This window comes from Scomber scombrus, chromosome 13 (assembly GCF_963691925.1).
Source record: "Scomber scombrus chromosome 13, fScoSco1.1, whole genome shotgun sequence".
Taxonomy (NCBI): Eukaryota; Metazoa; Chordata; class Actinopteri; order Scombriformes; family Scombridae; genus Scomber; species Scomber scombrus.
Window position 1 is genome coordinate 30012305 of NC_084982.1, and position 17188 is coordinate 30029492.

The 17188-nt window shown below is 47.2% G+C and overlaps 1 protein-coding gene across 1 annotated transcript in view; it reads left to right on the plus strand.

Annotated features, from left to right (window-relative positions):
- ttn.2 (titin, tandem duplicate 2) overlaps nucleotides 1-17188 on the plus strand; it is a 225324-nt gene that overhangs the window by 177886 nt on the left and 30250 nt on the right. Inside the window, 1 exon segment of the mRNA XM_062431355.1 lies at nucleotides 47-17140. Within this exon segment, the coding sequence (XP_062287339.1) occupies nucleotides 47-17140 (17094 nt within the window).

Consider the following 17188-nt stretch of genomic DNA (forward strand, 5'->3'; position numbering starts at 1 on the left):
CACATAAGGTGTGGCCCGTGTTAACTTTGTTTTTCTTGTTCATTAGATCCACCTGGTCCTCCATCCAACCCCAGAATTGCAGACACCACAAAAACCTCAGCCACCTTCACCTGGGGCCGACCCCACTATGATGGTGGTCTTGATGTAGACGGATACATTGTTGAGTACAAAAAGGAAGGACATGATGATTGGGAGACGGAGACACAGTACACCCTGAAAGATACTAAATATGTTATTGGCAAACTTCAAAAAGGAGGCAAATACCACTTCAGAGTCAGAGCTATTAACTCTGAGGGAGTTGGCGAACCTGCAGATGTCGAGCAAGTGACTGAGCTAGTGGACCAGGAGATGCTGCCAGACTTTGAGCTGGATGCTGAACTCAGGAGAACCCTGGTGGTCAGGTCTCGTGCATCAATTCGTATGTTTGTTCCCATCAGGGGCCGTCCTGTTCCTGAAGTAACCTGGACCAAAGATGACACTAATCTGAAAACACGTGCACACATTGACACCACAGAATCTTACACTTTGCTGGTTATTCCTGACTGCACCAGATATGATGCTGGAAAGTACCATCTCTGTCTGGAGAATGTTGCTGGAAAGAAGACTGGTTTTGTTAATGTAAAAGTTCTGGACACGCCAGGACCCCCAGTCAATTTCAAACCTAGAGAGATCACAAACAAGAGCGTTACTCTCCAGTGGGAAATCCCCATCATCGATGGTGGTTCTAAGATTCACAACTACATCATTGAAAAGAGAGAGGCCACCAAGAAGGCCTACATAGTACTTAGCACCACATGGCAGAAGTGTTCTTTCAAGATCCCAGACCTTGAGGAGGGAGCGTACTACTACTTCCGTGTCTCTGCTGAGAATGACCTGGGTGTAGGTGAGCCCGCTGAAACCCCTGACCCAATCAGGGTGTCCCAAGCCCCCACTGCCCCTGAGAACTTGTATGTCACAGATGTCACAGCTGACACTGCCAGCTTGGCCTGGGCCAAGCCACTGCATGATGGTGGCAGTTTGATTACAGGATATGTCATTGAGGCCCAAAAGAAGGACACTGACCAGTGGGTCCATGCGGCCACCATAAAGGCTCTGGATTACACTGTCACAGATTTGATTGAGGGTGCAGAATATACCTTCCGCATAATGGCAGTCAATGCATCCGGCAGGAGCGACCCCCGTGAGAGCAGGCCCGCAATTATCAAAGAGCAAACTTCTGCCCCATCCTTTGACCTACGTGGAGTCTACCAGAAGACGGTCATTGCCAAGGCTGGAGACCGTGTTAAGGTGGAGATTCCAGTGCTTGGCAAACCCAGACCGGTGGTTTCCTGGAAGAAGGGAGATACAGTGTTGAAAGAGACACAGAGAATCAACGTTGAAACCACACCAACATCAACCATCCTCAATATCAGTGAGATTAAGAGGATTGATGGAGGCCAATATTCCATGACTGGAAAGAACATGCTTGGTACACTGACTGAGACAATCACAGTCTTGGTCCACGATATTCCAGGGCCTCCTACAGGTCCGATTAAGCTGGAAGAGGTGTCATGTGATTATGTTCTCATGTCCTGGGAAGCACCAGAAAATGATGGAGGTGTTCCCATCAACAATTATATCGTTGAGATGCGGGAGACCACTGGTACTTCCTGGGTGGAGTTGGCAGCCACAGTGATCCGCACCACATTTAAGGCAGTCCGGCTCAACACTGGAACTGGATACCAGTTCAGAGTCAAAGCTCAGAACAGGTATGGCATTGGACCCCCCATTATCTCTGAACCAGTGATAGCTGCCTATCCATTTGATGTGCCAGGGCAGCCAGGCACTCCTGTGATCACATCTTTCAACAAGGATGCTATGACTCTGAGCTGGAATGAGCCGTCCTCTGATGGAGGCAGTGCCATCTTGGGTTACCATGTAGAGAGAAAAGAGAAAAACAGCATTCTTTGGCAGAGGATCAGCAAAGCTCTTGTTGTTGGAAATATCTTCAAATCAACAGGGCTTGTTGATGGAATCCAATATGAACACCGCGTTATAGCTGAAAACATGGCTGGTCTCAGCAAACCAAGCAAACCCTCAGAGACTTTGTCTGCTTTGGATCCAGTGGATCCACCAGGCAGGCCTGTCGCATTGAATATCACCAGACATGAAGTGACCATTTCATGGACCAAACCAGAGGGAGATGGTGGATTTTCCATCACTGGATACACAGTGGAGAGGAGAGAGCTGCCCAACGGACGCTGGCTCAAAGCCAACTTCAACAACATTCTAGAGACCATTTACACTGTCAGTGGTCTGATTGAAGATGCCATTTATGAATTCCGTGTGTTCGCAAGAAACTCAGCTGGAGCTGTAAGTGCACCATCCCAGCCATCAGAAGAAATCACATGCAGGGATGACATTGAGGAGCCCCAGCTTGATGTTGATTCATCTTATAGCAGCAATGTAGTTGTAATGGCAGGAGAGATGTTTGAACTTGAGGCCAATGTGACTGGCAGGCCAATCCCATCTCTGGTATGGACCAAGGAAGGGAAGGAGCTTCAGGATACAGCCAAGTTAGAAATAAAGACATCCGACTTCCACACAATTCTGAAAAACAAAGACTCCATGAGGAGGGATGGTGGTGTTTTCACTCTGACTGCCAGCAACCCTGGTGGCTTTGCCAAGTTCACATACAATGTCAAGGTTCTTGACAGACCTGGACCACCAGACTCCCTAACTATTACTGGCATTGCTGCTGAGAAATGTGTTCTCAACTGGCTGCATCCTACACATGATGGCGGTGCCAAGATTGAGTACTTCATCATTCAAAGGCGTGAGACCAGCAGGTTGGCATGGACAAATGTGGCCACAGAACTTCAAGCAAACAGGTTTAAGGTCACTAAGCTTTTGAAGGGCAATGAGTATATCTTCAGAGTCATGGCTGTTAACAAGTATGGCATAGGTGAGCCTCTGGAGTCTGAACCTGTCATCTGTGCCAACCCCTATGTTCCTAGTGACCCTCCACAGCAGCCTGAGGTTACCACCATCACAAAGGACTCCATGGTCGTCTGCTGGGAGCGCCCTGAACATGATGGAGGCAGCAGAATCAACACTTACATAATTGAGAGAAGGGATAAGACTGGCATGCGCTGGGTGAAGTGCAACAAAAGGACTGTAACTGACCTGCGATTTAAGGCCTCTGGCCTCACACCAGGACATGAGTATGAATTCAGAGTCCTTGCAGAGAACAATGCTGGTCTAAGCCAGCCTAGTCCTTCAAGTCCATTTTACAAAGCCATGGACACCATCTTCCAGCCAGGACCCCCAGGGAACCCTAGAGTGCTGGACACAACCAAGTCCTCCATCACCCTTGCTTGGAACAAGCCAGTTTATGATGGTGGTTCTGACATCACTGGCTACATTGTGGAAACCTGTCTGCCTGAGGAGGATGAATGGACGATTCATACTCCCAAGAAAGGATGGACAGCCACCTCATTCACAATCACCAATTTGAAAGACAATCAACAGTACAAGATCAACATCTGTGCCACAAACTGTGAAGGTGTAGGAGAGCCTGCTGCTGTTCCTGGTACCCCCAAGGCTGAGGACAGGCTGCTTCCTCCAGAAATTGACCTTGGAGCAGAGTTGCGCAAGGTTGTATGCCTCAGAGCCTGCAGCACACTAAGACTCTTTGTTCCTATCAAGGGCAGACCAGCACCTGAAGTAAAATGGTCAAGAGAGCATGGAGAATCCCTGGACAAGGCTAACATTGAAATCACCTCTTCATTCACCACTCTTCAGGTAGAGAATGTTGACAGGTTTGATGGAGGTAAATACCTAGTGACTGTAGAGAATGCAACAGGGAGCAAGACAGCCTTTGTTATGGTCAGGGTGCTAGATACTCCTGGAGCACCTCAGAACCTGGTCATCAAGGAGGTCACTAGAGACTCAGTCTCTCTTGTTTGGGATGCACCTCTCATTGATGGTGGCTCCAGAGTGCGCAGCTACATTGTGGAGAAGCGTGAGTCAACCAGAAAAGCCTACTCAACAGTGTGTGCCCAGTGCCATAAGTCCAGTTGGAAAATTGGAGACTTGGAAGAAGGAAAGATGTACTTCTTTAGAATCCTGGCTGAGAATGAATTTGGAATTGGCCTCCCAGTAGAGACTGTTGAACCAATCAAAGCCTCAGAGAAGCCTCTGCCACCAGGAAAAGTGTCTCTCCGTGAAGTTACTGGCACCAGTGTTAAATTATCTTGGGAAAAGCCTGACCATGATGGCGGCAGCAGAATCACAGGCTACATTGTTGAGATGCAGGGTAAAGGCAGTGAGAAGTGGACCCAGGTCATGGTGGTGAAGACCAATGAGGCTCTTGTAACTGGCCTTACACAGGGAGAGGAATACATGTTCCGTATCTCATCTGCCAATGAAAAGGGAGTTAGTGATCCACGTCCTCTGAGTATGCCTGTGGTTGCTAAAGACCTGGTCATCCCACCAACTTTCAAGTTGATTTTCAGTACATTTAGTGCACTAGCAGGGGACGACCTTAAGATAGATGTACCATATGCTGCCTGTCCAAAAGCAACAGTAACTTGGCTCAAAGATGGTGCTGTTCTCAAGGAGACAACAAGAGTTAATGCTGAAGCCACAGACAAAATACTTCACCTGGTCATTAAGGAAGCTTGCAGAGATGACGTAGGAACATACTCTATCAAACTGACCAACACAGCTGGAGAGGCAACTACAGACATTTCTGTTGTTGTTCTAGATAAGCCTGGTCCTCCAACTGGCCCCATTAAGCTAGATGAGGTCACTGCTGACAGTGTGATCCTGTTCTGGAATCCTCCAGAGTATGATGGTGGTTGCGCCATCAACAATTATATTGTTGAGAAGAGGGACACGTCTACCACTAACTGGCAGATTGTGTCAGCTACAGTGGCCAGAACCACCATCAAGGCTGCCCGTCTAAAGACTGGATCTGAGTACCAGTTTAGGATTGCTGCAGAGAATAGATATGGCAAATCCTCAGTCCTGCTCTCTGATACCATTTTCGCCCAGTATCCATTTGAAGTACCCGGCTCACCACTTTCTGTTGTGGTCCAGTCAGCCACCAAGGAGAGCATGGCTGTTGTATGGGATAAACCCAGTAGTGATGGTGGAAGCAAAATCTTGGGCTACCACTTGGAGCTCAAAGAGAGAAACAGCATAATGTGGGTGAAACAAAACAAACAGATCATCCCAGAGACCAGATTCAAGGTTGTTGGCCTTGAGGAAGGTATTGAATATGAATTCAAAGTCTATGCTGAGAACATTGTCGGCATCAGCAAAGCCAGCAAAGTGAGTGAAATGCAAGTGGCCAGAGATCCTTGTGATAGGCCAGGAAAACCAGAGGCTGTCATTGTAACCAGAAACCAGGTGACCCTGAGATGGACCAAACCTGAGTATGATATCGGCATCAAGATTACAGGCTATGTGGTAGAGAAGAAGGAGGGAGATGGCCGCTGGATGAAGGCCAGTTTTGCCAACGTAATTGAGACTACGTTTGTTGTCACAGGTCTTATTGAAGATCAGATCTATGAGTTCCGTGTCATCGCCAGAAATGCAGCAGGTGTATTTAGCCAGCCATCTGATTCTACTGGAGCCATCACTGCAAAGGATGAAGTGGAGCCACCCCAAATTGACTTGGAAGCTAAGTACTCCCAGACTGTGGTGGTGAATGCTGGAGAAACATTCAAGCTTGAGGCTGCTTTCTTTGGCAAGCCTGTGCCCACAGTATACTGGCTAAAGGAAGGAAAGGAGATTGCTGAAGCAGCTCGCTTAGAAATAAAGAACACTGACTTTATTGCCTGTCTAGTTGTTAAAGAAGCCATCCGTGTTGATGGAGGGCATTACACTTTGTTGGTAAAGAATGTTGGAGGAGAGAAATCTGTTAACATTAATGTAAAGGTTTTGGACAGACCAGGTCCACCTGAGGGCCCTATTTCCATCTATGGTGTCACCAGTGAGAAATGTTCAATTTCCTGGAAATCACCATCGCAAGACGGAGGTAGTGACGTTTCCCATTACATTGTTGAGAAGAGGGAAACTAGTAGATTGGTTTGGACTGTAGTTGAACCCAAAGTTCAGACCCTGAACCTGAAGATCACCAAACTTCTTCCTGGTAATGAGTATATCTTCAGAGTGATTCCAGTCAACAAATACGGAGTTGGTGAGCCTCTGGAATCTGAAGCAATGATTGCAAGAAATCCGTTTGTGACTTCCAAGCCACCTACAAATGTAGAAGTGTCCACCATCACCAAAGATTCCATGGTAGTGACTTGGGAAAGACCAACTAATGATGGTGGCAGCCCCATCCAAGGATTTATTATTGAGAAGCGTGATAAGGATGGTGTGAGATGGACCAGGTGCAACAAGCGCACAGTGAGTGAGATCCGCTTTAGAGTTTCAGGGCTCCTAGAAAACCATAGCTATGAATTTAGAGTTGCTGCAGAGAATGCTGCAGGCATTGGCACACCTAGCGAACCAACAATTTACTACAAAGCATTGGATCCTGTCTTCAAACCAGGCCCGCCAAACAATCCAAAGGTGGTGGATACATCTAGGTCCACTGTTTCCCTTACATGGGGTAAACCCATCTATGATGGAGGCTGTGAGATTCAGGCCTACATTGTTGAGGCATGTGATGTGGCATTTGATGAGTGGGTTATGTGCACTCCTCCCACTGGAATTACAGACACTAAGTTTACAGTGAAAAAACTTCTGGAGAAACATGAGTACCAATTCAGGGTGTGTGCCATCAACAAAGTTGGTGTGGGTGAGCATGCTGATGTCACAGGAAAAATCCTTTTGGAGGAGAAGCTTGAGGCTCCTGATCTTGACTTGCATTCTGATATGAGAAAGATGATCAACATTAGAGCAGCAAGCACTCTCAGGCTGTTTGTTCCTGTGAGAGGTCGTCCTGCTCCTGAGGTGAAATGGGGCAAGGCTGATGGTGAGATTAATGAGACTGCCCAGATTGACAATACAGGCAGCTATGCTTCACTTGTCATTGAGAACGTTAACAGATTTGATAGTGGCAAGTACACTTTAACAGCAGAGAATGCCAGTGGAGTGAAGTCTGTCTTCATCAGTGTTAGAGTCCTGGACTCACCTAGTGCTCCAAATAACTTCATGGTGAAAGAGATTACCAAGAACTCTGTGACTCTCACATGGGAGCCTCCACTTCTGGATGGTGGCTCAAAGATTAAACATTATATTGTTGAGAAGCGTGAAAGCACCAGGAAGGTTTACTCTACCATCACCACGTGCAACAGAATGTCATGGAAAATTGAACCTCTTCCAGAGGGTGGAATGTATTTTTTCAGAGTCCTAGCTGAGAATGAATATGGTGTGGGTCTCCCTGCTAAAACGTTTGAACCAATCAAGATATCTGAAAAGCCTCAGCCCCCTGGTAAAGTCAGTGTTGTTGACGTTACTTCTAGCACTGTAACCCTCACTTGGGAGAAGCCTGTACATGATGGTGGCAGTAGGATCAGTTACTATGAAGTTGAACTGGCACCTAAGGACAGTGAAGTTTGGATTTTGTGTGCTACTGGGAAGACGCTAGAGACAGTGGTAACAAACCTACTTAAGGGAGAAGAGTACCAGTTCAGAGTTGTTGCAGTCAATGAAAAGGGCAAGAGTGACCCCAGACAACTGGCTCAATCAGTTGTAGCAAAGGACCTTGCAATTGAACCGTCTGTGAGACCTAAAGGGAGCACCTACTCTGTCCAGGTGGGCTATGACCTTAAGATTGAGGTCCCAGTTGCTGGTCATCCAAAGCCAACTATCACTTGGACCAAGGATGGAGCTGCCCTCAAGCAGACCACCAGAGTCAATGTCACTGACTCAGCACATAACACCACTCTCACCATAAAGGATGCCACCAGAGAGGATGGAGGCATGTATAGCATCAATATTGCCAATGTCCTGGGATCCAAGGATGCCACTATTGAGGTGATCACCCTGGACAAGCCAGGCCCACCAACAGGCCCTGTGAAGTTGGAGGACATCAGTGCTGAGAGTATCACTCTTAACTGGGAACCTCCTACATATACAGGTGGCTGCCCAATATCCAACTATGTGGTGGAGAAGAGAGACACAACCACAGTTAATTGGACGGTCGTGTCTGCCACTGTGGCCAGAACCACCCTAAAAGTGGCCAATCTGAAGACAGGTTCTGAATACCAGTTCAGAATTTATGCTGAGAATAGATATGGAAAGAGTTATGCAATTGACTCTGAGCCTGTGTTGGCACAGTATCCATTCCAGGAGCCTGGACCACCAGGAACGCCATTTGTGTCTTCATACACTAAAGACTATATGGTGGTTGAGTGGCACAAACCCCCATCTGATGGAGGCAGTGCCATCTTAGGCTACCATATGGAGAGGAAAGAGAAGAACAGTATCCTCTGGACCAAGGTCAACAAAACTCTCATCCAAGACTGTAGATTCAAATCCACTCCTCTTGAGGAAGGAATTGAGTATGAATACAGAGTTTATGCAGAAAATATTGTCGGCATTGGAAAATGTAGCAAAATCTCTGAAGTCTATGTAGCACGTGACCCATGCGATCCTCCTGGCTGTCCTGAGGCTGTGATTGTGACCAGGCACTCAGTAAAACTAAGGTGGACTCCTCCACAGTATGATGGTGGAAGCTTAGTTACTGGCTATGTAGTGGAGAAACGTGATCTGCCTGAAGGGAAGTGGATGAAGGCCAGCTTTGCAAATGTAATTGAACATGAATTCAAAGTTACTGGCCTGACAGAAGACAGTAAATATGACTTCAGAGTAATTGCAAGGAATGCAGCTGGTGCTGTCAGCAAGCCCTCTGAGAGTACAGGATCCATCACAGCTAAGGATGAAGTTGAACCTCCTAAGTGTGAGACAGATCCTATGTACAACCAGACCATTGTTATCAATGCTGGAGAGACATTCAGTCTGGAGGCCAGTGTACAAGGAAAGCCCATCCCCACAGCTCAGTGGTTCAGGGGAGATGTTGAAGTTGAAAACTCAGCCAGAGCTGAGATCAAAAACACAGATTTTAAGGCTCTGCTTGTTGTGAAGGATGCCATTCGAGTGGATGGTGGACAGTACACACTGGTTCTGACTAATGTGGCTGGATCTAAGACTGTCCCATTCAGTGTGAAGGTCCTGGACAGACCAGGTCCCTCTCAGGGACCTCTTACTGTCAGCAACGTCACTGAGGAGAAGTGCTCATTGTCATGGCTGCCACCCAGGCACGATGGAGGAGGTAACATTTCTCACTACATCATCCAGAAGAGAGAAACCAGCCGCCTGGCATGGACTGTAGTGTCCAGTGACTGTGGAGCTACCATGTTTAAAGTTACCAAGCTATTGAAGGGCAATGAGTACATCTTCAGAGTCATGGCCGTCAACAAATATGGTGATGGCGAGCCTCTTGAATCAGCACCAGTTATCATGAGAAATCCATTTGTTCCTCCTGGCTCGCCTACGGAGGTTGAGATCACAAATATTACCAGGGACTCCATGACTGTCTGTTGGAACCGCCCTGAGACCAATGGAGGCAGTGAGATTGCTGGTTACATTGTTGAGAAGAGAGACAGAGCTGGAATAAGGTGGACTAAGTGCAACAAACGTAGAGTGACAGATTTGCGTTTCAGAGTAACAGGGCTGACTGAGGACCATGAATATGAATTTAGGGTATCTGCTGAGAACGTAGCTGGAGTGGGTCAACCAAGCCCAGCTACCCCCTACCTCAAAGCCTGTGACCCCACATTTGAACCAGGCTGTCCCTCCAATGCCCATGTGGTTGACACTACCAAAGACTCCATCACTCTGGCCTGGCACAGGCCTATATATGATGGTGGCTGTGATATTCAAGGCTATGCTGTAGAAATAACCAAGGCTGATGAGGAGGAATGGACAATATGCACCCCACCATCTGGAGTAAATGCCACCAAGTTTACTGTCACCAAGTTGATTGAGCACCAGGAATACAAACTGCGCATCTGTGCAATCAACAAACTGGGTGTTGGTGAGCCCACTGAGGTCCAGGGAGTTGTGAAACCTATTGATAAGATTAATCCTCCAGAGATGATTTTAGATTCAGAGCTCAGGAAGGGACTAGTTGTCCGTGCAGGAGGCTCAATGAGAATCGGCATTCCATTCAAAGGTCGTCCATCTCCTGAGATTTGCTGGGCCAAGGAGGATGGAGAAATGCCTAGTAAGGTTCAAATTGAGACTGGTGAAGACTATACACAGCTCTCCATTGACATCTGTGACAAGTATGATGCTGGCAAATATATCCTCAACTTGGAAAATAGCGCTGGCACCAAATCAGCCTTTGTCTCTGTCAGAGTTCTGGACACTCCAGGTGCTCCTCTGAATCTCATAGTGAAGGACATTAAGAGGGAAAGTGTCACTCTGACCTGGGAACCTCCTCTTATTGATGGTGGTTCAAGAATAAAGAATTACCTGGTTGAAAAGCGTGAGTCCACCAGGAAGGTTTATTCTAATGTGGACAATAAGTGCACTAAGACAAGTTACCATATTAGTGGCCTCACTGAGGGAACTATATACTATTTCAGAGTCCTAGCTGAAAATGAATTTGGCGTGGGACAGCCAATTGAGACAGAATACGCAATTAAGACTTCTGAACCTCCTCTACCTGTTGGTAAGATCAATTTGACTGGTGTGACCAAAACCACTGCCTCACTCTCCTGGGAGAAGCCAGTGCACGATGGAGGCAGCAGGATCATAGGCTACTACATTGAAATGCAGCCTGTGGGCTCAGAGGAATGGATGGTGGCCACCACAACAAAAACCTGTGAAGGCACTGTCACAGGCCTCAGTGCAGGACATGAGTACCTGTTTAGAATATTAGCTTTCAATGAAAAGGGTAAAAGTGACCCCAGGTCTCTGGCTGCACCAGTAACTGCTAAAGATGTGACTATGGCGCCCAGTTTCAAGATGTCATTCAACACTTACAGTTTGCAGCATTGTGAGGATCTGAAGATTGAGATACAAGTCTTTGGACGCCCAGTTCCCAAGGTTGAATGGAAGAAAGATGGACATGCTCTTAAGGAGACAACCAGACTTAATGTATCCAGGACACCAACATCCACTAAGCTGTTTATCAAGGATACCAATAAGGATGACTCTGGCAAATACACCATCACAGCCACCAGTAATGTGGGAACAGCTACAGAGGAGATTACTGTTATTATTCTAGATAAGCCTGGCCCACCCACTGGCCCTGTGAAGATTGAGGAAGTGAGCTCTAATTATGTCACTCTATCCTGGGAACCACCAGTGTATACTGGAGGCTGTCAGATCAACAACTACATTGTGGAGAAGAGAGACACCACCACAACAGCATGGCACATTGTATCTGCTACTATTGCCAGGACAACCATCAAAGTCAGCAAGTTGAAGACCGGAGTTGAATATCAATTCAGAGTGTCTGCAGAGAATAGATATGGAAAGAGTTCTGCTATTGTCTCTCCTGCTGTTGTTGCTCAGTATCCATTCAGTGAACCTGCTGCCCCAGGAACACCAATTATTTCTGCTGCAACCAAGGATAACATGGTGGTTGAGTGGCAACCTCCCACCAACAATGGAGGCAGCCCCATCATGGGCTATCATCTGGAAAGAAAGGAGAAGAACAGCCTCTTGTGGACTAAACTAAACAAGCTTCTAATCCCAGATGCACGTTTCAGGACCACAGAGTTGGAAGAGGGTATTGAGTATGAATTCAGAGTTTATGCTGAAAACATTGCTGGAATCAGCCCAGTGAGCAAGACCTCTGAGAGCACAGTAGCTAGGGACCCTTGTGACCCACCAGGTACTCCTGAGGCTATTGAAATCACCAGAAACCATGTTACCCTCCAGTGGACCAGGCCCCAGTATGATGGAGGCAGTAGAATCACTGGTTACGTGGTTGAGAGAAGGAAGAGTCCAGATAACCGATGGATGAAGGCCAGCTTCGCCAATGTCATTGAAACTCAGTTTACAGTTAGTGGTCTGACTGAAGATTGTGTTTATGAGTTCAGAATCGTTGCCAGGAATGCAGCTGGCATCAACAGTCGTCCTTCTCAAACTACAGGAGAAATTACTGCCAAAGATGAAATTGTGGCTCCAGAGGCCACTATGGATTCTAAATTCAAGGATCTGACTGTTGTCCATGCTGGTGAGACATTTGACATTGATGCTGAATACACAGGCAAGCCAATGCCTGAGGTAATTTGGTTGAAGGATGGAAAGGAGGTTGACAAAACCACACAAAGAATGGAAGTCAAGACCACACTTACACGTACCATCTTGACAGTGAAGGAATGCATCAGATTGGATGGTGGCCACTTTACTCTCAAACTCATCAATGTGGGGGGAGTCAAGATGATCCCAGTTAATGTTAAAGTTCTGGATCGACCGGGTCCTCCAGATGGCCCACTAGAGGTCAAAGGAGTCACAGCTGAGAAGTGTTATCTGCACTGGAACCATCCCTCACATGATGGTGGAGCCAGCATCTCTTACTACATCATTGAGAAGAGAGAGACCAGTCGCTTGTCATGGACAGTGGTTGAGCCCAAGATCCAAGCTATCAGCTACAAAATCACAAAACTGCTGCCTGGTAATGAATACATCTTCAGAGTCACTGCTGTAAATAAATATGGTGTTGGTGAGCCACTGGAATCTGAGCCTGTAATTGCTCGTAACCCCTTCACCACTCCCAGTGCACCTTCCACCCCAGAGGCCGGCATCATCACCAGGGACTCCATTGTGCTTACCTGGGAGAGACCAGAGGATAATGGAGGAGCTGAGATTGAAGGATATGTACTTGAAAAACGTGATAAGGATGGCATCAGATGGAATAAGTGCAACAAGAAGAGGCTGAACGACATAAGATTCAGATGCACTGGTCTCATACAGGGCCACTCTTATGAATTCAGGGTCTCAGCTGAAAATGCTGCCGGTGTGGGAAAGCCTAGTGCACCAACTCAATATATTAAGGCCTGTGATGCCACTTACCCACCGGGACCGCCAAATAACCCCAAGGTAATTGACCATTCCAGTACTACAGCCTCCCTGTCCTGGTCCAGGCCTATCTATGATGGCGGAGCAGTGATCAGTGGATATATTGTTGAAATGAAGGAGGCAGCAGATGATGAGTGGGTAATTTGCACACCACACACTGGTGTCCAGGCAACTCACTACACTGTAAAGCAACTGAAGGAGAATGCAGAGTATAACTTCCGCATATGTGCTGTTAACTGTGAGGGAGTGGGTGAGCATGTGGACCTGCCTGGGTCTGTTATTGCTGCTGAGAAGTTGGAGACTCCTGAAATTGAACTAGATGCCGATCTGAGGAAGATGGTCAATATTCGTGCAACTGCTACCCTGCGCCTGTTTGTCACAATCAGAGGAAAGCCTGAGCCTGAGGTCAGATGGTCAAAGGCAGATGGAACTCTGAATGAGCGTGCCCAGATTGAAGTTACAAGCTCCTATACAATGTTGGTGATTGAGAATGTTGACAGATTTGACACTGGCAAATACGTGCTAACCCTTGAGAACCTCAGTGGCTCTAAATCTGCCTTCATAAATGTCAGAGTTCTGGACTCCCCCAGTGCTCCTACCAACCTAGAGGTTAAGGATGTAAAGAGAGGTTCTGTCTCTATCTCTTGGGAACCTCCACTTATTGATGGCGGGGCTAAGATATCACATTATATTGTAGAGAAAAGAGAGCAGAAGAGAATGGCTTTCACCAGTGTTTGTACCAATTGTGTAAGGAACTCTTATATTATCCCTGACCTGGAGGAGGGTGGCATGTATTATTTCCGTGTGCTGGCTGTCAATGAGCTGGGAGTAGGTCTGCCTGCCGCCACAGATCAGGTCAAGGTTTCCGAGATTCCTTTGCCTCCTGGTAAGATTGTATTGGTTGATGTCACTCGTCAATCTGTCACACTTTCCTGGGAGAAACCTGACCATGATGGAGGTAGCAAGATTACAAAATACATTGTGGAAATGCAGCCCAAGGGAGATGAAAAATGGACTGTGTGTAGTGAGGTTAAAGCTCTGGAAGCTACTATTGATGGACTCACAACTGGAGAGGAATATTCCTTTAGGGTCACTGCTGTGAATGATAAGGGCAAGAGTGATGCCAAGCCTTTAGCTTCCCCAGTGGTGGTGAAGGATATAACAGTTAAGCCAACCATCAACCTGCCGTTCAACACATACAGTGTAAAAGCAGGGGATGACCTGAAGATTGATGTTCCCTTCAAAGGCAGACCTCAGCCTGGGGTGGAGTGGAAGAAGGATGGACAAGTGCTAAAACAGACTACCAGGGTCAATGTTCTCACTTCCAAGACCTCATCAAAGGTTGTCATCAAGGATGCAACCAAGGAGGACAAAGGAAAATATGAAATTACTCTCACTAATACAATTGGCACTGAGACAGCTGAAATCTCTGTTATAATCCTGGACAAACCTGGCCCACCCAGCAACATCAGGGTGGATGAGGTTAGCGCAGACTTCATCTCTCTGTCTTGGGACCCTCCAACCTATGATGGTGGATGCCAGATAAACAACTATGTTGTGGAGAAGAGAGACACTACTACAACCACATGGCACATTGTCTCAGCCACAGTTGCCAGGTCATCAATCAAGGTGTCTCGTCTCAATCAGGGAACAGAGTACCAGTTCCGTATTGCAGCTGAGAACCGTTATGGTAAGAGTCATGCCATTGATTCCTCAGCTATTGTTGCTCAGTATCCCTTTGAGCCTCCTGGCCCACCAACTAGCCTCCATGTTGCTCATGCCACCAAGTCTGGCATGCTTGTGGAATGGGGGAAACCAGCCAGTGATGGTGGAAGCCCTGTAATAGGCTATCATATTGAGTGCAAAGAGCATGGCAGTATCCTGTGGAGCAAGGTCAACAGAGGTCTTCTGGCTGAGAATCAATTTAAGATGACAGGTATTGAAGAAGGCTTGCTATTTCAGTTCAGAGTCTATGCTGAGAATATGGCTGGCATTGGTCCATGCACTAAGGCCAGTGACCCTGTGGCAGCCAGGGACCCATGTGATCCTCCACGTAACATTAGAGTCACCAACATTACAAGGACATCAGTTTCCCTCTTCTGGGAGAAGCCAGAGTATGATGGCGGAGCCAAGGTCACTGGCTACATTGTTGAACGTAAAGAGATTCCTAATGGACGCTGGCTGAAATGCAACTTCACCAACCTGCAAGACACCTACTTTGATGTCACAGGCCTCACAGAAGATGTCCAATATGATTTCCATGTTATTGCTAAGAATTCTGCTGAGCTATTGAGTGTTCCTTCAGAGAGTACAGGACCTGTCACAGTCAAAGATGATGTAGACCCCCCCACTATTATCTTGGAAGATAAATTAAGACAGCTGGTTGTCATCAAAGCAGGAGACATAATTACAATTGATGCTGAAATCACTGGCCGTCCACTACCCGTGGTCTCATGGTCTAAGGATGGAAAGGAGATTGAGGCCAAGGCCAGGTGTGAAATCACTTCCACCCACTTCACAACCACACTGATTGTCAGAGATGCTATCAGGAGGGACTCTGGGCAGTATGTCCTGACCCTGCACAATGTAGGAGGAACCAGGTCTGTGGCTATAAACTGTAAGGTTTTGGACAGGCCTGGACCTTCTTCAGGACCTTTGGCAGTGTCTGGCCTCACAGCACAGAAATGCACCATAACCTGGGGACCTCCTCAGGAAAATGGTGGTGCTGAAATCATGCACTACATTGTTGAGAAACGTGAGACCAGTCGCCTAGCCTGGACTCTTGTCTATGGTGACATGAAGGCCACCACCTGTAAAGTCACAAAGCTGCTCAAAGGAAATGAGTACATCTTCAGAGTCAGGGGAGTCAACAAATATGGGGATGGTGAGGCCCTGGAGAGTGAGCCAACGCAGGCCATGGATCCATTCACTGTCTCTGCTGCTCCCACAAATGTCCAGGTCACTGCAGTTACAAGTGAGGCAATGACAATCTGTTGGGAGAGACCAGAATCTGATGGTGGCAGCAGTATAAGTAGTTATGTAATTGAAAAAAGAGAAAAGACTGGCCTTCGCTGGTGCCGTGTTAACAAGAAACCTGTTTACGATCTCCGAGTCAAAGCTTCACGCCTCCGTGAGGGCGCTGAATATGAGTACAGAGTGTTTGCAGAAAATTCTGCTGGCCTCAGTGCTCCCAGCATTCCCTGCCCACTCACCAAGGCTGAAGATCCACAGTTCCTGCCTTCACCTCCTGCTAAGCCAAAGATCATCGACTCTACAAAGACCACAGCCACACTGTCATGGAATAAACCCTTATTTGATGGTGGAGCACCTGTGACTGGTTACAGAGTAGAATACAGAAAGACTTTAGATGATGAATGGATTGTTGGGGTCCATAACACCAAGAACACAGAGTTTACAGTGGTGGGATTGACTCCTGGGGCTGAATATGTGTTTGTTGTCAAGTCTATCAATAAGATTGGAGTTAGTGAGCCTAGTTCTGAGTCAGACGAACAGGTGGCCAAAGAAAGAGAGGAGGAGCCTGTCTTTGACATTAGCAATGAGATGAGGAAGACTCTTATTGTGAAGGATGGTAGCTCATTCACTATGACTGTGCCCTTCAGAGGCAAACCCATTCCCACTGTGGCATGGACGAAGCCTGATGTTGACTTAAGAGTCCGTGCTGTCATTGACACCACAGACACTTTCACCGCCATCACCTTAGAGAAAGCCACCCGCAACGACTCTGGCAAATACACTGTCACTTTGTCCAATGTGTCTGGGACCTCATCCTTGAGCCTCAATGTCAGAGTCCTAGACTCGCCTGGGCCTCCTTCACATGTGGAGGTCAAGGAAGTCACCAAGACCTCTGCCACTGTCACCTGGGACACTCCTGAGAATGAGGGCGGAGGACCAGTGAAGAACTACCTTGTTGATATTCGTGAGGCCAGCAAGAAAGGCTGGACAAGGTTGACTGACACATGCCACAGACTGACATACAAGGTGTCAGACCTGCAAGAAGGAGGAGTTTACTACTTCAGGGTTACAGGCGAAAATGAATATGGCATTGGTATTCCTGCTGAGACCATTGCTGGAACCAAGATCACAGGTAATAAAGACACCATAGACAACACCATAGATTTTTATTCACATGTGA